This window comes from Cyprinus carpio, chromosome B7, assembly GCF_018340385.1.
Source record: "Cyprinus carpio isolate SPL01 chromosome B7, ASM1834038v1, whole genome shotgun sequence".
Classification (NCBI taxonomy): domain Eukaryota; kingdom Metazoa; phylum Chordata; class Actinopteri; order Cypriniformes; family Cyprinidae; genus Cyprinus; species Cyprinus carpio.
The window spans coordinates 35,712,113-35,736,168 of NC_056603.1; the positions used below are offsets into that span (position 1 = coordinate 35,712,113).

Here is a 24,056-nt window from a genome sequence, read left to right on the forward strand (position 1 = left end):
TCAACTGTATACCACAGATGTTTGTGGAATCATAAAGGCTTTAGTTGTACTTGATTTTAATGAAATATTACTTTAATAATAAAGCCTACCATATACCTACTTTATGGCTAATTCTTCCACAAATTTGTTGTTGGTTAGTTTAGATGGAATTAATTTTTGAAAAGCATAAAATGGGAAAAAAAGAATCAACACAAGTATTTTGCAGAAATCACACATTTTATTAGATGTTTCACATATTTAGAAATCTATTATATCAATTCCTCTATAGTAATATCCTTATTCTATAATGTTGTACTGTAACTTAATATATTATCATAATGAACTGAACTTAGAAGAATAAAAATTGTATCTGACAAACAATCTGCCTGTTTTAATAGTACACTGTGGCTTCACCATGTTACATTCTTCGTATTGTGTAAGTAATAGTGTGTAGTGGATTATGTGTACAGAACATTGACTTTAATTTATTCTGCATGAGATCTTCAGTCTACGTTGGTCTGTCAAGACAAAGACTTACATAAGAAATGGGGAGGAAGGTTTTGGATCTGTATGAGAGATGACTAATAGTGAAATGTCATGCATTATTCATAAAAGATAAAAATTAGAAACCAACCTGTTAGATTTTCCTCAAAGAGTACCACAAATTTCACTGAGAAGCAGAAACATTTGAACGAGCATGCAATTAAGTTACCACAACAAAACTAAATTTCAAACAAATTATTGAAAAGAAAGGAAAAACTTATCTGGAAACTTATCTTTGCAAGCTATTTGCTTTTTTTTTTACAGAATGAGCATCTGAGCTTATCTGGTGTAGTGAAGTTTGAGTTATTACATTCTTTTTTCATATACCCAGATGCACGATAACTGTATGACAATTCATGAGCAAAAAAAATAAAACCCTAAAACGTTTCCCTTCTCAGAATTTTGGGTTATCCAAGAAAATAGCACATTGCTTCCTACAGTATGTGCTAAAAATAAACTGGTAATACTCCAAAGTGTAAAGCAGAAATAGCACTTCACATAACTTCACAAAATGTACATCACTGAAAACCAGAAGCAAGCTCATATTTGTCATTTTAAGAAATAAGTAAATTTTAGATCTTGACAAATTATTAAAACAAACAAACAAACAAACAAATTAACAAAAAAACCTTGATTAATTATTTTCTGATATACAGTACCCCTGTACCAAAACACCACAGATTACTAACAAATGGCTCCATATATATTGTTATAGAAAAATGTAACCCTTAAAAAAGATTAAAGTACTAAGTAAGAACATGCTTTTCACATAAATGAGTATACTGTGTAAACAGCATACTCAATACATGTAAATGTACTCACATACAAACACACCACATCCTGATCTGAAACCTTCTATATTCTATTAGTCCAACAGTAAATGTAAACAAGACTCTGGTACAGTAGAGTAAACTATGAAGATCATGATTGAGTTGGGCCAGACACTTGTTGAAGCTCAGTTGACAGGAAAGGCTGTGCTCTGGAGACTTTATTAACTGAAAAAAAAGAAGAAATGACTCATTACCTCATCACAAATAACTTTTTTTTTTGTTATACATTGACAAAGTTCTACAGTGTGACTTTTTAAGGGATAGCATCGAAACAAAAACAAATCAAATAAAATCAAAACAAAAACACCCACTAATTGTCACTTTAACTCAAAAATAAAGGTTTTGATCAATTACACAAAAGGTTCTAAATATAGGAAAAAGGTACTATAGTTTATTACAGGGTTAGTTCACATAAAAATTTAAATTAACTCGTCATTTATTAACTTGTGATTTACTTGCCCTGTTGTTTTTTTTTTTTTAAAAAAAGAGTACAATAAAATACCTGCAAAATCAAAATTGCCTTTTGACATATCATTGTACTATAAAAACATCCTTTAAGTTTCAGAACTCAAAACTTTCTCATTAGTCAAAAATAGCTAATATTTGTGTACACCGGTTGCGGAATGTGCCAGTTTATGATGGAATAGTGTGGATAAACACCACCTCTGCAGAAGATCAATGTCTGCTTCTACATTACTGACAGTTTAGCCCCGCCCCCTGATTCATCATGTAGTGTAAATATTGAAAGTCAAACGCAGGTCTATGCAGAAATCAAACAATTAAGACACTGTGCAGTGCTAAGAGCAGCGATCAGCTGCAGGGGGTGACAGGGAGACCACCAGGAGACGTTCCAGATTTAAAGGAGTGAAACGTTGGTGAATGGTGGTTTTCTGGCTGATGACCCTGCGGCTGACCCATGGGCACTGGAGGAGGTACGACAGGCAGCAATGCCCAGCAGGTGGTAACATCTTCCTGTGCAATTACTGAAGTTCTGGCGAACCCAGTGACTACTGTGAATTGGGCAGTTGGAGTCCAGGGAAGACTGGAGGACAGCCAGGAAAGACTGGATGGCAGCAGGGAAAGACCGCACCGGGAGTGGGTGGCTAGTTACCTAACCCACTAGTCTTTTGCGAAAGAGACACCCAAATGCTAACTACAAAGAAACATAATGAGAAACAACCCGCGGGCCCTCCGAGAGGCGGGACGAAAGATGGGCCCAACAGGACAGACCACACGGTGACGACGGCAATTAATACGGATAACGAGAATACCAGAACTCCAGCAAATGAGGAGAAGACCCTCCGAAAGTGTGCATGTGGATGGGAGAAAGTGACCACGTTTAGAGGCTTATGGATCCACCAGGGGAAAACAAAGCGTGGACAGAAAGGCCAACAGCAACCTTGCACTGCTTCAGCAGGTGAGACAAGAAGGACCAAAAGCCAGGGAAAAAACCACAGAGCCGAAGGACCTAACGTTGCTGAAGGCACGAGAATCACAGAGGAAGGTCCCCTGGTGGAGGCTAGCTAGGAACCACCAGGGAGGAATTGGAACAGCATGTCAAAGAGCAGTACAGTGATCCACAAAGGAGCGTCCCTTTAGGAACTCCAGGATACGTACCCCAGCCGGCAAAGCCGACAGTTGAGTTTAACATCATGCCCCTCAAGCTCAGCGAAGTCAGGCAAGTCGTGGAGAAGGCAAGGTCCTCTTCCGCACCTGGGCCCAATGGGGTCCCCTACAAGCTCTATAAGAACTGCCCCAAGGTACTAGAGCTGCTATGGTATCTGATGAGAACTGCCTGGAAAAAGCAAATCATTCCATCGGAGTGGCAAAGAGCGGTAGCAGTCTTCATCCCTAAGGAAGCGAACTCCAAAGACATTAGCCAATTCCGAAACATTGCACTACTGAATGTAGAAGTAAAGATCTTCTTCTCAGTGCTAGCCAGGAGCATGACCAACTATCTGATCGAGAACGGCTATGTTGACACCAACTGCCAGAAGGCAGGAGTTCCAGGTTTCCCAGGATGTGTAGAGCACTCCACTATGATCTGGGACCAGATCCAGAAGGCCAAGCGGGAGAAAACTGACCTGCATGTCATCTGGCTCGACCTTGCCAATGCGTACGGATCAGTCCCGCATCAGCTGGTCAACTATGCCATGGAATTTTTTTACACATGCCCACCTGCATCAAGAACCTGGTAGCTCAGTACTTTAGCAACTAGCAGATGTGTTTCTCCCTCCAGGACTTCACCACCGGGTGGCAGCGGCTCGAAGTAGGAATCGCTATGGGGTGTACCATATCTCCAATACTGTTTGTAGCAGCATTTGAGATAATCCTCATCGGGGCAAGGCAAATGGTTGGGGGGATCAAACTCCCAACTGGTAAGAGGCTTCCTCCACTGAGGAGTTACATGGATGATGTCACCAGCCTCCTTCAGACAGCAGCATGTACATCAAGACTGCTGAAGAGGGTGGACGAAATGAAGATCAAGCCCTCCAAGTCCCGGAGCTTGTCCCTCAGAAGAGGAGTCAGAAATGACAATACCACCTTCGTTGTTGGAGGGGAAAAAATCCCACTCCTATCAGAGCAACCCATCAAAAGCCTGGGGAGGCAGTACACTTCAGACCTATCTGACAAACAGATGGGGAAAACCATCATGAAGCAGCTCTCTGACGGACTGGCAAGGATCGATCAAAGCCAACTCCCTGGGAAGTATAAGGTCTGGTGCTACCAGTTTACACTCTACAGGAGGGTAATGTGGCCCCTGAAAATGAGTGAGATTCCCTCATCAACCGTAAGTAAGATGGATGGAAAAGCCAACTCATTCATCCGAAAGTGGTTGGGGTTGCCTATCTGAAACCGGTCTCTTTGGAAAAAACATGCTGCAGCTGCCACTACAGTCCATACAGTTGGGCTACATGCAGGAAAAGACCAGGTTGGTTCTCGAGCTGAGGGAGTCCACAGACGAGTCAGTGAGGAACGCAAATGTTAAGGTTCCTACCGGCCTCAAGTGGAATGCCCAAACTGAGGTCGATCAAGCTGTCGGTCGGCTACAACACCGGGAGATCATGGGCAGAGTTCAGGCAGGAAGAGCAGGGCTAGGATGGGGAGAGACGCCATGCTTTTGGTCCAAGGCCAATCGCAAGCAAAGGAAGGAGATGGTGGTAGCAGAGGTGACGAGGATGGAGGAAGATCGCTACAAAATCAAGGCCGTGTCGCAGGGTCGACAAGGAAGCTGGACAACCTGGGAGGGAATCATGAACCGGAACATCAGTTGGTCAGACGTGTGGAAGATCCCACAGGCAAGACTTAGCTTCCTCATCCGTTTCAACCTACGACACGCTTCCCTGCCCTCGGAACCTCCAACAGTGGTTTGGGAATGCAGAATCCTGTGTACTCTGCAATGCCCCCAACGCAGGTCTCCAGCACATTTTGTTAGGCTGTAAGATCGCTCTCTCACAGGGACGCTACAGATGGCGCCACGATCAGGTCCTGAGAAAGCTAGCCGAAGTACTGGAGGAGTGTCGACAGGGTAGCAAACAACCACCACCAGCAGAGGACCCCACCATCTTTGTGTCGGAAGGAGGGGTAAGGAGAAGCACCAGATCAAGAGAAACAGCAAGGCCCTTCTCCCCCAACCAGGAGTGGAATATGAGGGTCGACCTGGACAGGCAGCTCCGGTTCCCAACGGAGATAACCACCACATCTCTCCGGCCAGACATAGTGGTGTGGTCAACCAAAGCAAGATCGATAAACCTCATTGAGATTACTGTACCACTGGAGGAGGGAATCGAGGCCGCCTTCGAACGGAAGAAGGCCAGGTACTCAGAACTCGCTGCTGAGTGCCGGGAGGCTGGCTGGAAGATGAACATCTACCCAGTGGAGGTCGGATGCAGAGGTTTGCTTGGGTTGTCAACCATACGCCTCTTGAGGGAAGCAGGAGTGACCGGAGGGAGGTTAAGGAGGGCAACAAAGGATCTGGCAGAGGAGGCAGAGAAAGGTAGCTTTTGGCTCTGGCTGAGGAGGAAAGATAGGTGTTGGGGGAAGAACACCTAACCCCAGACAACAGCTGCAGGGAGAGCAGCGATCAGCTGCAGGGGGTGACACGGAGACATCCCTGTCACTGCTCCACCACCAGGAGACGTTCCAGAATTAAAGGAGCGAAACGTTGGTGAATGGTGGTTTTCTGGCTGATGACCCTGCGGCTGACCCATGGGCACTGGAGGAGGTGCGACAGGCAGCAATGCCCAGCAGGTGGTAACATCTTCCTGTGCAATTACTAATTAAGTTCCAGAATGAAGTTTGCAAGAGATGTGAGGCATTTTGCATTTTGTGTGTGCAATTCTTGGATTTATGTGTAAAGTTGTGAAAAAAAGAGGCAAAGTTTTGAAAATGTAAGCAGTTGAAAAAAACAAAAAAAACCTGTAATTTACTTTATTTAATGAAAATTTACTCCAACTCACTCAGAAAAGCACATTAAGAAAAGTTGCGAGAAATCAAGATTTATATAAATGTGACAAAATATAATCCATGTACTTTCTTCTCTGAGGTGATATTATCTGCTGTGTTTGCCGAAAGGTTGCAGCAAGTCAGCTGTCAACGGTCTTTCTGACCTATCTGACAAAAAGAGTTACAGTCCAGAGATATTCAACTCAGCAGAGACAACACAGCACATAATACTTTTTGTGTGGTTTTATTCATCTTGATGTACATTAAAGTACAGAAGACTGATACTTCTGATACTGTGATACTTTTGAGACATATTTATAAAACTTGATGCTGGTCACTATTCACTGCCTTTATATGGACGGGCACGAACAGATTCTCCTTTTGTGGTCCAAAAAACAAAGAAGGGCACTAGAACAACACCAAGTTGAGTAAATAATGACAGAATTTTCCCTTTAAAATCTTCTTCACACTAAGAAAAAAAAAAAAAAAAAAAAAAAAAAAAAAACAGAACTATTTTAGGAACTGTTCACTGAAGGTTCTTTAGGGAACCCACAATGGTTTGCAATAGTATTTGGAATCATTATTTTTACAGTGTAGCACCTTTCTGCTGTAACACAGAATACAACACATACTTGTTTTTCTTTAAAAGCTAGTCCAGAATCAGACCAACATTAATTAGCATTAACCAGCCTGGAAAAACAGGTCTCTCTAACATAGATGTATGGGACCATGCACACACACAAACACAGACCTCACTTGGTGGGCACAGTTGGTGAGCCAGACCGATGGAAGTGGATGTTCTGCCATTTGCCATCACGACGGTGCCAGACACGCGTTTCTTCAGACTGCATGGTGCGAGGCATATTGCTGACATCCATGTATTGGGTGAGCCTTATATAAGCGATGCATGCAGCATCCTCACCGATCAGGTGTACATGAGGGTTCAGCAAGATGGTGTGGATGGGTTTGTGGCCTTTGGAGAGAGCTAGAGCAGAGGACAATAATACTTTAGTCACAACACTTGTAAAATGCAGTAGATTTTATACCAAACAAACTCATCTTCATATCACTCCAAACACATTTCACAATTTTCTTCTGTGGAACACAAAACTAGATTTTTTTTTGTATTTTTTTAAATATGAATATTTTTGAATATGCTTTATCATTAATTTCTTTATAGCAAAAGTGAGGACAGCCAAGCACCAAAATGGCACACACAAAAATGATAAACATTAGTATATGATAGCTTTTTATGAGGAACAGTCATTCACTGTTAACCTTCTCCAGTGTAGCTCTCACATCAAACTTGTCATATGAAGATATAATGTGCGAGGTCTGACATCAGTAAAACCAAACACAGTTTGTTCTCATGTTGTGCTCATGTTGTGGCTGATGCTGGAGCTGATTTTCATTTTCATTTTCACTCAAAAATAAATCAATTAATTAAATAATTAATAAATTATGAAGTTGTAAATCAAACGGATATTATTACAGTATGTTTGACAAAAAATCTTTCTATTTCAAAATTTCACATTTACTATAATTCAAATACTATAATACTGTGATTACTTTTTATTTGTGAAATTTACTAGCAAAAATAGTTTCAAAGCAAATCCTACAACAATATTTTTCCTTGTTCTTGTGAACAATTTGCACTAATCATAACATTAAGCTATAGCATGACTTCAGAAGACTTGGAATATATGCTTCTTTTTTTTTTTCATTGTTGGAGCTCAACAGCTCACTCACTTTCTTAGTATGAAAACATCAATTATTCCTTTAACATGTAACATCATGTCAAGTCTTACAGTTTTCAAAGTAGAACCTGTGGAACTCTGTCCCCTCCACTAGGTTTCCCAAAGCCTCAGGTTCAAAAGATGTCAGTCCAGGGTCACAAATTTTCCTGTGGAATAAAACATAATATAAAAACTAAAAGACATAATAAGGCATTCTTTAACAGAGTGAAAGCAAAATAAAATAAATAAATACAAAAAAAATTATGGCATGAAATAATGAAATAAACGCTCACGTGTATGCTTCAAAATCTCCATTATTAATGGCTTCGATCAGCAGCTCTGTGACTTTAATTATCTCCTGTTTCCGTGCTGAACCACATAAAGAAAAAAAAAAAAGTGAAGAACTGCGCAAAAGACTGTAATAATTATCCTTTAGCTGATGAACAGACCAGACTGTGAAATACATTAATTTTAAACCATACAAGAGAGTGATGTTTGATTCTCCAGTGAATGGCTCTTATGAGTCTGTTCTTTAAAATGAATTAAACAGATTCACAAATATGTCTGTAAGGGACTGGCCAGCTACCAATGTAAATCAAATGTTCAGTGTATGTTCAACTGTATCAATGTAAATCAAATGTTAACCCCTTAACAAAATAAAGTTTAATTAAGTGGAGAACTGTACTGTTACTAGCAATGCCTTCATTTCTTCTCAATAAATGCATCATACAGTAAGCAAAAATTTGTTAATTGGTCTGAATCATTTTACTCTGTAATAAGTCATTTGCGGTAAAATAATGCGACAATATATTATCAGGGAGAGAATATAAATGGCACATGGATAAAGTGGAGTATTTACTTAAAATCCACTAATAACAATATGCTGAAATTTATGCTATCATTTACAGTTACACAAAAGCACTTACCATTAAAATCACTGGGCATTACCATGTTTTCAGACGTGTACCTTAGGCAGCATGTTTTGTTCATGTACCATATAGTATTAAAGCACCTTGCATAATATGAGCACAAAATATGATATAATATGACATATTATAGTATATGACATATTTATCACATGAACATGGTTATCAAAGTTAATGGTGCAAGATGTTTTTGAAAATAAAACATTTGGTATGAAAAATCCCCCAACACCTGTCAGACCAGAGTTGAATACATCACTAGATACATCGCTGTCACCCATTTTTCTTATTAAAAACAAAACAGCACATTTAATACAACTAAAGAAGTGTATTAGTGCCTATGGAGGGATTTTATTTTCTTGTTCTTTGTGCCGCAGACAGCTCTGGGGGATAAATAAAGGCCTCCTGTAGCGAATCCATGAGTTTTTGTAAGAAAAATATCCATATTTCAAACATAATAAACACTTTTCTCTCACTTCTGCTGACTGTCATGCACTGAAGCAGTTCCGGCGGACGACATAAGATGATTAACATATGGATTCACTACAGGGGGCCTTTATTCATCCCCTGGAGCTGTCTGCGGCACGTTTTATTATGAATGCGCAAGCTTTATCTGACGACTTCTGAACTGTTCAACTGCAACACCCGCTGACTGCAATGATAGAGCTTGGAATAGCTAGGACAATTTTTAATATAACTCCGACTGGATTCGTCTGAAAGAAGAACGTCATATACACCTAGGATGCTTCGAGGGAAAGTAAAACACAGTCTAATTTGTATTTTTGGGTGAACTAACCCTTTAAAGTAGCAATATAAATATATATATTAGTAAGGTAGTACTGCTTTAACTTTTAATGTAGGCAAATAAAAAGTTTGTTCTGGTGGAACTGCATATGCTGCTTCTTGGGACAATTTACATAGTGTCAGAAGTGGTTAAATAAGGCAAAAGATCTTCGCCACATTAATCCACAAATTTCTGATGAAATTATATCTTACAACTGGAGAAATTTAAAAAAGAATGGCACATATATTGCAATTGCAGTCTATCAGACAAGTGGAAAATGTTGCTTTGTCCCACAAACCAGCAACTTTCAACCTCAAAGTTATGATTACCCACCCAAGTGAGCTGCAGAAGTGCAGTGCAATTCAAAAACACCAAATTCAACTGGGTGAATGAACTGGACACATCTCTAGAAGCACCGGATGAAACCTACTATTGTGAAACAGTGGATGATGTCACTCAGAAAAGTGAAATATTAACAGCACTGCAACTAAAACATGGGTCTGGCAACTAAAAAAAAAAAAAAAAAAAAAAAAAAAAAAAGGTTTACAGGAGCTAAATGCAACATTACTGTATATCTGATCAACAAGTAAATCTCATTCTATGATGAAAAAGTGAACTGTGGTATAGGAATTCAGTGACCTGTGTGACCACAATGCTTGGCAAAGGGGAAGTCATGGCCTAGTGGTTAGTGACTTTGACTCCTAACCCTAAGGGGGTTCGTGGGTTCGAGTCTCGGGCCAGCAATACCACGACTGAGGTGCCCTTGAGCAAGGCACCGAACCCCCAACTGCTCCCCGGGCACCACAGCATAAAAAATGGCTGCCCACTGCTCCGGGTGTGTGTTCACGGTGTGTGTGTGTTCACTGCTGTGTGTGTGCACTATGGATGGGTTAAGTGCAGAGCACAAATTCTGAGTATGGGTCACCATACTTGGCTGTAATGTCACGTCACTCACTGTCACTCACTAAACAGCCTGTTGTCTATAACAAGATCAGTGGCGCCCCCTGAATGTGTGCCCTAGAAGTTACTCATTGCAATGAGAGAATAAATTATAGCTGAGCTTGAGAGAATGACTGTGGCTTTGTAAGGATATGCATAGACTCAGAAAGAAACTTCGTGGGCAACATCATCCCCTGAAAACTGGTCAATGTTGACATGCAGGGTGCCAAGGTCTTCAGTATCCTTGACCCAAAATGCAGATTTTGGCAAATCCCTTTAGAAGACGCATTATTCAAAGGTGCACTAAGCAATATTTGAAAACGCTTTTGACAGACCATGTCCCAAAACACACTTGCAGCAAATTAGCAATAAGGGGCATGTCTAGTAATGATAGAGAGAAAAGAGCGCTCAGTGAGTGCACAGAATGGATATTAGCAGATCTCCTATAGAGAGAGAGCTGTGTTGCGATTTATTCTGCATGGCCGTTTCCTGAATAAATAAATGCATAAATAAATAAATAAAATACATAAATAAAAATCTGATCAATGATATAATGAATAAAAAATTTTTTTGATTACCAGAAATGTATTGGTGTTGTTCTCTTATTCGAATGACAAATGATATAACCAAACAAATTAATAATTAATTAGGTGAAGTTGTGAGCTTGAATTTGTCATTGCATCATGCAGTCTGGTGAATTATTACTGCTCATCATTGTCTATAGGCTATTTTAGTAATCTAAATAACATTATTTATCTTTAATATATTGATTAATGACATTGTATTGTAATATTACATCACCCAAATATGTATTTACTTCCTTCTGATTCTCTTTGTCAGTGCAGGCTTGTTTAGCTTACATTGACTTATGAAAAGTGATTAGTGTAGCCTGCATAAAAAAAGCCATGATCATAAAACAACAGGACAAAAATATAGTTGAAGACTAGACATAATCATTTTATGTCTCTAGACACTTCTTTGTGAAGACAGTGGAATAATATAGTGAAATAGTATGTTCTTTAGCCATATCAAAACAGTGGTCATGTGCCTACATGGACCCACTCATTACTTATAATGCACAGCAGTATGCAATAATTTTTTTTATTTTGCACATACACGAGACTTCGAGCACATTTGGAGTAGCCCTCACTACTACTCTCTAGTGGCCTTACAGAGTGCGCAGGGCAATCTGTTAAACATCTGCTGGAGAAGTACTATAGGGAGTGAAGTGATATAAAAGCTGCTTTACTTCATCTGCGTAATCTTCCATGGGATGACCTGCCATCCCCTGCCTAACTCCTCCTCTCTAGGTGCACGAGCTGAGCTGAGCTCAAGGCAGGCTGAAACTTTTTGTATGCCTCAACATCAAGGCAGTACTGGCCAGGAAGAAAAAGAAAAGCAAATAATACTATGACTGTAATGCCCACAGTCTTCTGCCTTTACAACTGAGTCAGACTATAAGGATGCAGACAGGATTTCAACAGGTGGTTGCACAGGGCACCACTCCTCAACCCAACGCCTAACTGCATTTGCAGTATTACCATCCCAAATCCAAGTACCTGCCACTGGTGCCACTGTTGCTGCAACTGCTCAGCCTAATGTCACTTGTTCAGGAAGAGTGTAACACAGCCAGTATAGCACATAGTTTTTTCTTTTTTTTTCCTAGCAGTCTTTGGGCTGGTTTGTTGTTGTCTAACACTTTGCATCTAAGGTTAAAATAAACCTTCATAAACTAAACCAGGGGCTCAGTGTGTACATAAAGGATTACAACTCAACAGGCTTAACTACAAACAATACAAACAATACTTTTTAGAAAACAAGACAAATTTATACAAATTTAAGAAGTACAACGAAACAGATGCAACATTTAAGGTCCAAATTAAAAATGCTCTTCACATTTATCAGAAAAATAAAAAAATCTAGTTATGCCATGCTGTCTGTCCAGGAGCACAAACAAAATCATTCTCCAGAACCAGGAAAACTGTCAACAAAATCATCTTTTTCTGTCTAAAAAACAATTTAATATTAAACTAACAAATATCAAGCGGCTATGAAAATTTATTTGCATTCAAAAACAAAGTGCAAATTTAAAAAATCACAAACAAGACTGTCCTCAAACAATATTTTTATCATCATATGTAAACCATTGACGTACTTGCCATTTTGTTTTTAGTAAAGTACTTGTCACAATGCATGAACAATATGCATAATATGTGAACATCTACACATACAAGAATGAACCTACACACAAGCAAACTCAGTCACATACACCCCCACATCTCAAGATGTCCTAATCAGACACTGTGCTTTCAGCTACACTGTTCCTTCCTCACTAAAAGAAAAAATGTTCAGTGAAGTGACAAAATCACAGCCATAACAGAACATATGTAGTGTTTATTAACACATGGAGTGTGATTTTGAACCAATGTGATTATACTGTAGACGGGAGTAGTTAGAGGGTGCATTGTGCTGCATTATTTGGCTGCAAAACATTCTTTCTCCACTGACAATCAAAAAATTCAAAATAATCTTTAAATTTCATTATATTATAGTATTTTTGTAGGGCTCTTAAAAGCACAAAGAATTACTATTTTGCCCTGTCTGTTTCAGTTCTTAGCTCAAGACAGGCGCTTATGGTTTGGGATTATGCGGTCTTGTGGAGTCATCAGCATTGACGTCATTTTCATGCAGCTCTAGAGTGATTAGTCAGAATGATTGGCTTAAAAAACCTGGCAGCACAAAGAAGCACCCATGAGCAAAGATGGCAGTTTTCTGTGGGGTCTTGTGACAGCCTAACAACTGCCATTAAATGGAAATGCTCAAGGATAGCTTCTCCAGTTATTATATATCTTCTAAGGTGAACAGAAAAAGCCTATAAAATTCCAGACAGACAGTGAAATTGTGCTTTCTGACATGAAGCGGCTTTGAGATGGCTTTTTTTTTTTGACTGTGCATTTATTTTGATTGCCACTAGAGGGCACTAATGCATCACAATAGCCGTAAAAGTCTTATTACACCAGCACCTCGAGGGACATTTACAATCACAATGAGGAACAACCCCAGATGTTTGCAGTGATGCTTCAGTGCTTCAGTGACAGTGATAAAATAACAGCACCAAATTCACACTCACTGTATCTTTTCGAACACTAAATATGACAAGAAAGAAAATGAAATGTTCTTAAGAGTGTGAAAATCTTGTTTAAATATATACTCATTGTGTCCAACCAGGTTTACAAATCATACAAATGTCTATCTTTCTCATGGTAAGGTTTGTTCAATGGTTTTCAGAGCCACTGAAAGTCATTTGATTTCACTGAAAGGTGGTGATTTGACTAATGCAAATGAGAAGAAAGAGCAACACAATGCTCAGACAACCAATGGCAGTGCAGACACATAATGTAATTGATTGTAAGCAAGATAGATAAGGCTATTGTAACTAATTGATTTTTTAGTCACAATATGTCACATTATGTATTACTTTTTTTTCTTTGGAAAACCTGATGCATTGTCAAAATGAAATGCTGTCTTGTTTAGTGGTAATGCCTTTGTGGTCAGGGGTTTAATAGTGATGGTTTCTGCAGCCCACCAAAAAAGAAATAAACCAAAAGAGCAGAATGCTTATTACTGACCAACAATACAGCATCTTTGTAAGCTTTGCAGATCAGTGTCAATGGCAGTTTTTAATCTGTTATCTTTAAAGTGATAGTCTATTCAAAAGTTCAAATACTGTCATAATTTACTCAACCTCATGTCATTCTAAACATATGCATTTCTTTATTATGTGGAATGCTAATAAAAGATATGTTGACAAATGTTGGTGAACAAAACAGTTACAACAAATAAAGAACATTTATAAATTTTTGGAACAACCTTAGGTTGAGTAAATGCTAGATGATTTTCATTTTTGGGTTGACTACCCCTTTAAGGTTTTGTCCTAACCATCAACCACCACAACAGGAGTTGGTTGTTTGCTTGGTTCTGTTGTATAATGTTGGGCAGACTCAGAGCTTAATTTGTAAATGAATAATTGCCGGATCCAAAACAGCAATTAAAAGACGATGTGACTGACATGACAACACAACTTCAGTTTTCCCAGAAGATTCAGTGATGTCACTAAACAGTAATGCCACAACTATAACAGTTTCTGCATGGACCTAACTAGCCCAGGTTTTCAAACCCTCAGTCAAAAATGGGTCACAGGATGATTTAAGGAAAATGTATATGTTTCTTTAAAAATAAAATAACAAAAATAACAAAAATTGTTTTCATAAAAATAAAATAAAATCATAGTCTAAGTATAAAAGGTATAAATATGTGAAAAATATCTTCACAGACTTAAACTTAGTTTAACTAACAGATTTAAAACAGATGTGAGGCGCAGCGGTCCGCAAACAAGTTCACGGAAAGGAAACCAAGAACTGAGATGACAGAACGCGCATCCTGTTTGTTTGCTTTATTTTACAAAAGCACAAATGTTCTGTTTTTATTGTGAGTGTGCAAAAATAAAAGTATACACATTTAGCGTTTTCGAATTATGTCTTATTCTTATCTGTATGACCAAAAATCATGGAGTATTTTTTGTTTCAGCTGTTTAATTGCACCAGTGTCTCGCGCACACACACACACACCACATATTTTAGCAATTCAAATTTGACATCGCAGTCTATTCATTATCAAAATTAAATACAGTCAATCAAACAAATAAAAGGTTGCACTGGTCATTTTTAAATAGTCCGTTATATAATCTTTGCCATTCAGCATGAACACTGGTCTACTCTGCTGTTATATATATTATCATGTACATACATACACTCTCTCTAAACGTTCCACTGCTCACAAAATAAGCAGTAAGCACCAATCAGTGCTTAAGAAAGCTGATTGGTCAAAAATATGTTGAGGACCAATACATAACCTCCAAATACATCTAAATACTCACTATGTCGAGTATGTCACAATCTAATGCACTTGTTAATGCCAGATCTTTAAAAACAAATACCAAACACAAAAATCCAAAATCAGACATTTTCCGGAACAGGATCCGGTAGGATCCGGCTCAAATTAAGCACTGGGCAGGCTCACTCACAAAGAAATCTCATTTCATAAACGGAGAGCGCCGTGATCACCCATGTTTTCAGCAGACTTGTTTTCAAAAGTCAAAAAAAAATATTATGAAATAGCTCTATAGACACAATGGATGTATGAAAATGAACTCCCTTATGGAAACTTGTGTTGCACCATTTTTGGAGCTGCATGTTTAGCTAATCCTTAATCTTTGGATTACTTTTACAGTATATATTCTTCTGGATATATATCACCTAACAAAAATGTAAATAAATTCCAGACTGAATCACACAACATTAAATACTGTTACAGAGTTCAGTAGAAACCCAGATCCAGCACCTTAAAATAAGATATCGCTTGGCTTCACTAACAACAGCTGAGGTCTTGTGTGTGCAAATCCCAGGAAAAAAAAAAAAAGTATACACATCAAGTCATTTTTACTCATTTGCAATCATGTCTAATGGTTCAGCTATCAGTGTACATCATTTTAAAACTGTGCATTGACTTCCTGTCTCCCTCCCCTGTCACTTACACTGAATGGTGATGTGGCTCTGGATTGGCTGAGACCGTTTGGGAGCAGCCTTGGGATTAATGCACTGGCCACAATCGGCAGTTGAGTTGATGTAGAGGAAGACCAAAAAGGCGAATAGAAAAACAAGCAGGTAGAGTGCCAGGAGGGCTTTGAGAATGCGGTTACAGCAGACTTCTTCAGGCCACATGTTTGGGAGGTACCAGCAGGATGAGACAGAGGAGGAAGTGGAAGAACAAGACTGCTGGGAATGAGATCGTTCGCGTTTGTACATTCTAGGAGAAGCGGTAGGCAGGTGGTATACTGGTCCTAGTAAATGTGCCATTTGGAGGTTATATTAATATGGGAAGAACATCAAGGACAGGATGGGTGGATGGATAGAAAGACAGATGAATGATTGAGTGGACAGATTGGTGGACAGGAAAGCAAATAAATTAAGACACGGATTGATAGTGGGAGGGTAAAAAGCAAGGGTAAGGTTGTTAAAAAGAGGAGAAAAAGTATAAAATGAGTAGAAATGACATAAGGTGAATAACAGAATAATATATTGTTTGCAGGGCATCCCCTGGAAACAAAGACATTAATGAAACAGCAAGGAAAGACAGATGGTACAGAAATATCTCCCTTTTAAATGCATTCATCTTTCACACTTTGCAGACTTAAGTGAGTTCTATGGTTGCGATTTGTTGAAATGTTTTTTTTTTTTTTTTTTTTTTTTAAATACATTATTATATTTGACATTATGGTGTTCAGTTTGCAAGTTACACAAGAACCAATTCCATAATTTTTGTATTTCATATAAGCAGTAAGGGGGGTATGTACTGTATGTACAGAAATCTTAAATATCCTACTGTACAAATAGGTTTCTTTATGCAAAGGAAAATATTGGGTATTAAAAATACATTAAAAAAATAATAAGTTATTAACAGATGTCATGAGATTCAACCTTTTACAACTTGAAAATAAATAACAAATTAAAATACCATTAAATGCCATTAAAAATCATGGCACAAATGCACACACATAAACTGTCACTTGACCACCCGCATTCACATCACACAACCTAATCTACACATAATTACACAAGAAGACACAGTTGCATTAAAGAGACAGAATCATTGTTCTACCTTCAAAGCTCATAACAGCAAAAAAAAAAAGAAAAAAAAAGAGGAACAGAAAGTTAGCAGTCATGTGAAAAGAAAGCTTGAAATAAAAACCTTCATCTCAACAGATATTCACCAACTGTGACCACCAAGTTGGGTACAGCGGGCCAAACTAATAATAAAGTGCACATGCAGGAAACAGGTGGTCAGCGATGTTCATTCTGCTTGTTTCCACTTTTAATAGCATGATACAGTACATAAGTACAGTGAAAGGCTGCATTCAACCTATATTTATTGTGTGAAAGCAATAGTTAAAAACCCCCCCATAATTATTGACCACTTATCTAAAAACTGGTGGGGTGTATGGGGGTGGAGTGGGCATCACCCTATGGTGGTACTTTAGGCCTGAAGCAGGACAGTTCAACAGTAGTGTTTTCAACTAAAATATTTCTTAAGAATCCTGGAAATCTGAAGCACAGATGTTTCCTGTCTGAGAACAACCATTTTTTGTTTACTAAACTGGTGAATATGAATATAAATATAAATATTATAGGAATAATAGGTAGAGCAAGAATGCACTGGACCACAGGGTACCAACTTATTGTACAATGTACAATTTAAGTTTGGTTTAGTTTCAACTGTACCTTTAATGTCTTCATCTTCGATAGTGGTGTTGGCGCTCTCTGATGATTCCTGAAAGGGAACAAAAATACACACATAAACAAACAAGCAAACAAATAATTCAATAATGTAAATAGTAATTTACTAATAATTAGAATTTTAAATAGGCTCAAGTTAAATGAAGATTAAAATGGTCAGAAATAGTAACCCCCTTGTAAAAAGAAGCTGGAACCAGCCTGTGGTATGAAGTGGTTAATTGACCTCCATGTATTGATAGAGGAGCTTTGGGTTAGTTAGATAAACACTAGTTTGGCCAGCAAACTGCAATTTCCAGAAGGTTCAAACCTTATTTCACATTGCAGAATAACTGACTTGATGCATTTTATTAACATTGCTTTAGATAAAACAAAAATTATGCGATTTTGATGTGATGATTGACCCAGAAAAGTTTGATTATAAAATTTCAACATCATGTATTCTATTTCCTAATCAAACAAGAACAGCACTTATTCCCACTGTGCAAAGTGAACCGAACTATTGAGATACTAAAGACATCTGAACAAAAGTATGACAACTTGTCACTGACAAGTATTGTACTGTATATGATGCCCTAGCAAACATACAGTGCCAATAATACGTTTGTGAACTCTGACAGTATCTAGTTTTATACTCTGGTAATCAACAACATGCTACAAATGTTGTTCATACACTGACAAAAGTGTATCTGTATATTTTAAAAACTGTAACTGTATATTCTAGAAAAAAAAAGTCCTTGCAACCAACACACAATTATTTCTAGTAGTCTAAATAAGCTACATTGCATCCAGTTTATGATTATCTTCATCGAAGTCACAATTATAGAAAGTCACTCTCTGACTTAACTAATAACACTGAGTTGTTCTTAAAATTGCATTGAATATTACTCAATGAATTCAATAAAAAAACTACACTTACAATTGTTTTTGTGTTACTGTAGTCAGATTGTGCTTGTCTGTCACTGTTAAATTAAGTTAAATTATCAATTATTTTGTAAAATGTATTCCTTTTCAATACTTCTAACAAAATTCGGACCTCACTGACAATTCTATATGCACAGAATTGTTTAAAAATTTTAATTAAATGAGGGTAAACAAGCTTAACAAGCTTAACATTTCAGACTTTAAACCTTCCATTCCACTTGCTTGCTAGGCTGTATCTTTACAAACTGAATTATTATCTCTGAGATAACAGACAGCATGCATCAGACACGCTACATAGACATTAAGTTCAAAATAACTCACAATATCCCATGTATCTTAAAATTTCAAAAACACTTGATCCTTATCTAACACTTAATACCTTATTTCCATCAGTGGGATTGTGGATAACAGTAGTTTGAGGCTCCTGATATAGAGGTGCGTAGGGAGAGAAAGGAAGATAAAACAAAATAACAAGAGATAAAGTGTGTCAGAATAAGTAGTAGTGAGTTAAAGAGTTAAAGGACACCAAGGATTACACGCTGAGTCAGTGAGAGCCTAGATGTTACTGTCCTGAATGTGCTCAGGTAAATTTATTATGGTAGATAGCAGTTTATCATTAAAAATCCCCATGTAAATTGTGTGCAAGATAATGCATCTAATGTTTAACCATATTCATGTAAAGTATTTACTGAAGAATTTTAGCAGTAGTAATTAGCAAAAATTACATGAATTACAAATTCAGCTGACAGAAATGAATGACAATGTTGAAATTAATAATCACATGAAGTCAGCAACGTGAGGTCATCTTAAAGTAACTTTTTCTAACAAAGCTTGGTGAACTTTAGAAAAGAAGAAGAACATACTGGTTTAGACAATTGGTCATGTCAGTGAGATGGAAATATGGGTAATAACTACTACAGTACATTTTCACTAGAGCAAAAGAACAGCATACCCAGCCAAAGCATGCAGTAACACAAGAAAGTATCAGGAAGAACACAAGCCAACCTTTCAAAACCTTCATTCAGTCTCTGGGGTTTGTTTTGTTATTGCATATGTTTCATTCATGGGAGCAAATTAAAACATGTATCACACACATTATATCATTTTACAAAAGTTTTTTTTTTTTTTTTTTTTTTTTTTTTTTTTAAATGCATCAATTCACTACAGGAGCCCTTTTTTCACCCCTGGATCCATGTGATGCATGTTTTATTATGGATGCACGCACTTTATTTAACTACTTTTGGACTGTTGATCAAAAACACCTGCCTACACCCATTCTAACACTTGGAAGAGCCAGGACAATTCGTCTGAAAGAAGAAAGTCATATACACCTATGTAGGATGCCTTGAGGGTGAGTAAAACATGCCATATATTTCATTTTTGGGTGAACTAACCCTTTAATACAAAATTATGCACCTTTTAAAAACATGGTTAACTCATGTATGCACAAGGAAAGAATAGTCAGTTAGCAAACAAACACACAAGCACCGACCAAAGGTTACATGGAGAGGCCTTGAGCACAGCATGAAGTGAACCTCCCAAAAATAAACTCTATAAGGTCAATTTTAAGAACATGAAAACTTTCTTATTGTGGGGTTATCAGTTACAAGCACAAAACCCTTACTAAACTATACACTAAACTATCAGCATGACAAATTTGCAAACAGGAAAAAATCTTGTACATTCATTTCAAACATTTCAAATATGGTCTGTAAATATATTATACCCTGTAAAAACAGCTGTACAATGAAGCAGTCTATTTATTTAGTACCTCACTCAGGTGTTCTTTGAACACACAGTGTTAATGATTACTGATTAATGACTACATGGAACTTGCATATGTATGGACTAATGACACCAATGGACATATCTGATTAAGCATTTTAGAATGTACTTAAAACCTCAATCATTACATAAAGTATAGCCTATATAAAATTTAATTATTAAATATAACTGTTCTATATACAGTATAAGCAATATAAATATGTCTGCTTATTTATATGTTTACTTGAATGTTGTAATACAAACAAAATAAAACATTATACTTTATTTAGCACTCTAGTCCACAGTACACATTTTTGTCACAGTAATTGTTACCACTATTTGAAATACTTTAGAATTATTCTCTCTCTGCATTGATATATCAATGCAGAAAACATACCCACACTTTCAGAATATCGCTAATTATTAGACCAACTGCCTTATTTTAATGCAGGATTTCAAACATGAAGAAGGTGCTGAACTGATTTTAAGGAGAAAGGGCATGCCAACAAAGAAAGAAAAAGAGAGAAATGTGAAGCCAGTGGTAAGAAAAAGCAACTGACAAACAGTCATACAAACAAAATACCAGAGCTGGAGAGGGAGCAGGTTCTTTAGGGCTGGTGATTACGTTGGTTTTGTTGTTGATCTATAGGTGGGAGGGGACATAGGCAGACAAGCAAAGCTTTAGAACAGCAAGGGAAACGTCAAATTCTATTAATCTAAAATCTAAAAATTTAACTGATATTACAAAGCTTGTGCTACATGGATGTTTAAGTAATAGTTCAATAGCATATTTGATCATAATTACAATTAACTATTCCTCAACTACAGCAAAATTGGACCGTCAAATAATTCGTTTTTTCATTGGAAACGGTCATTTATGCAAAATGGCATTTACAATTCTGTCTGAATTATGCTGTGGAAATGACAAGTTATTTAAAAGCCATAAAAGTCTAACAGGCATAAAAGTCTGACTTCTAAAGTTCACAACAGAATAATCTTGTAGAGAAGTTAATGTAATTCACAGATTCCCAAGGAAACAACTAGATCATTAAACAGCATGAAGCAGAAAAGACTTTTCATTGGCATCAAATTATCCTACCAAACCTCTCAAAATCCTCTTCTCTTGAGGCAGTCATTATTTTTTTGATGGACTATACATGTGTCATGTAAGAAGACAAAGAAAAAGAAAAACTCACTCCTATTAAATACATACAGTGTTCCCTAAAGACTACAGAGACTATAATCTAACTGAACTTAAAGTAACCCTGAATATAATATTCCAGTAACAATCATGTTAATATGCTTTTCATTCTTAAGCCAATTAAACCTACCCCTATTTTGCTGTTGGGATCAATGAAGAAAACCATAAAGCATATGAAGCAGACATGTAATACATGTTTACAGGCATAATGCCTTGGGTCCTTATAATATTAAAAACTGGGATGTTCTAAATAATCCAGAATTTTACCAAAGAACAGTATACAACTGAAAAGGTGTTCAGTCTACATCTAAAACTGAGCTATAAAGAAGAGAACTACAGTACTAGTAACTAGAGAATTATACAAAAAAAGAGAATATTATAACTAGCACGTCTCACCATTGCAACTTCTGTAGAGTTATGCTTCCTTTTCTGCAGTTTGATGTAGTAAAACATAAAAATAAAACCTTATTATCACCATGCTATGCATTTCTCATCGTACTAATTCTGGAGCAAAAACTGTGGCAACAATTATATTATCCTCTCATGAAAAGGAAAGGCTTTTATCAAAGCTTACTGTATATAACAGGAAAAACATTAAAACTTTGTCTACATAAACTTTTTTTTTTTTCTTTTTTCCAGCTTTGCCATGTTTGATTGGGACAAAGAGACTGTATCCCACTTTGTACAGTATACTTTTGAACTTTATATATGTGGACCTTCTCTTATAATTAAGGGTTTTAGATATTTAATTAAAAAAACTAATATTAATGCTACCCCATGCGATTGCATTGTAGAGAATTTAGTTTTTGGATTTTTATTTTTTTTTCCTGTTCTAAATTGACAATATGTGAACACAGTGAGTTTTGTAAAAAAAGTGGTATACAGACTCTATTGGGAATGTACTTAACTGGTCTGTTCAAAGCCCAGACCTGAGTATTATGGTTTATACACATTACAAGTGTAATGCACGTTACATAATCAGATTATTTGAAGTAAAACAATTCTTATTAAACTACAATAAAATATCAAGTTACTTTTTCAAATAAATAACTTCAAAGTTACCGTTGTGTGGAGTACAAGTGTGAAGACCATGTTTCAAGATGCACGGTCGATATACTGTTGCCTGAAATGTGAAACATGACAGCACTGACAGAAGAGAATCTGGAGGACATTGAGGGGAAAGACAAATACACTTCTGCTCTTTGACATAATCGTCAGTCTGTTTTTGGGCCATCTGACCAAGAGCGGTCCTCTGGGAACAATGGTTGAGGAGCTGTAGCTTTTGACCTCAGATCTATACGCCTGAGTGGGCACAAATGTGCCACTGTGTGAGTCCGCAAACACCAATCTTTCTGAGGGGGCTGTCTCTCTCTGAAAATCTCTTCAACTGTAGGCATTTCAGTATACCCTTGCTACAACAAACTGAAAATGGTAAAGTCTGAAGCAGCATGATTATTGATGTGTGCTGAGTGAAAGACTTTTAAGGACCTCCAGGACTTTACGGAGATCCTTAAAAAATGGCAGTGACCTTCTTGCCAGCCAAGAAGAGTTTGTCTAATTTAGACTGTTCCTCTGGCTGGGCTGGCTCATGCATTTTCTGACTACTTGGAGGAAGAACACCTGCCTGACAGTCAAGATTCTGAAGCAGCAGTGGAGAGAACACCAAGCCTGAAGGAGATTGCATCACAAACGTTCAGGCTTGGGCACATGCAAATTCCATTGAAGAAATATGTTGCATGTATTCCGGTGAGAATGACAGAAAAAGGGAAAAATCTGTTGGGTCTTCCTCCATAGCCTCAAACACAACATCAGATCCCCAAGATCCAATGTAGCTCATGCAGTGCCTCAGCAACTGCAGAACTACTGGACCCCCGATGCTGCACATTTTGCATGCCTCCCTAATCAAGCACACCTAATTCAGATCATCACTTCATTAGTAAAGACACCTAGATGTGAAATGGGTTTGTCCAACAAAGCAGATATTCAACATGTGCTGATGGGGGATGGCTGATTGTCCTACTTTTCTCGATAAGAAGGCCAGCCTTGAGCGAAGCTTTTTAATCTTGAAAATATCATAGTGTATGCAGTTTGAACAGTTGTTAAACACTGCTTTAACATGTTTAAAGTCAAAACACTAAACACACTTATTGCGTGTGTGTTCTTGTTCATAATGAAAGGAGCATACAGTAGCACACACTTACGGAAAAATATCCAGTTCCTCTGTGAGAAAAGATAAACTTGACGTGGGTTGATAATACATGATATCTAAATAATCATCCAAAAGCTTCTCAAAAACCATGGCCTGATAAAATGTCCTCCAGAAAATTAGAAACTTGAGGAGCGATGGTGTTAATGCAACCTTTTGGGGCTCTGGCAACTAAGTGCCTCGGAGGGTAGTGTGTGCATCATTAGCAAAAAATGCGCTTCAGACAACAGTCACACCTGAAGGGTGTCAACTGAACCTATAAAAGGGGCATATTTTAATACATTCAGATTAATGCAAACTTAAAAATTTAGCTAACACTTATGTGTCCCTTGTATGACTCATTTCAAGGAATCAGAATCTCTACCAAGGAAATGATGACCTGAATTGGGTGCATTTGATTAAACATGTACAGTGTTAGGGGAGCTCTAGGAA

The 24,056-nt window shown here is 37.5% G+C and overlaps 1 protein-coding gene across 9 annotated transcripts in view; it reads right to left on the minus strand.

Annotated features, from left to right (window-relative positions):
• Positions 1-197: 197 nt before the first annotated feature.
• The window catches only part of camk2d1 (calcium/calmodulin-dependent protein kinase (CaM kinase) II delta 1), a 105,409-nt gene continuing 81,550 nt past the window's right edge, over positions 198-24,056 (minus strand). For 2 of the 9 annotated variants that reach the window (XM_042728444.1, XM_042728442.1), the window contains exons 14-20: positions 20,801-20,860; positions 18,833-18,877; positions 17,518-17,566; positions 7,828-7,903; positions 7,607-7,701; positions 6,550-6,783; positions 198-1,517 (exon numbers count right to left, since the gene is read on the minus strand). In XM_042728444.1, the coding sequence (XP_042584378.1) occupies positions 6,551-6,783; positions 7,607-7,701; positions 7,828-7,903; positions 17,518-17,566; positions 18,833-18,877; positions 20,801-20,860 (558 nt within the window). In that variant the 3' untranslated portion in view covers positions 198-1,517; position 6,550. The remainder of the gene's footprint in view (positions 1,518-6,549; positions 6,784-7,606; positions 7,702-7,827; positions 7,904-17,517; positions 17,567-18,832; positions 18,878-20,800; positions 20,861-24,056) is intronic. The other 7 variants (XM_042728446.1, XM_042728451.1, XM_042728448.1 and 4 more) reach the window with 4 other exon arrangements.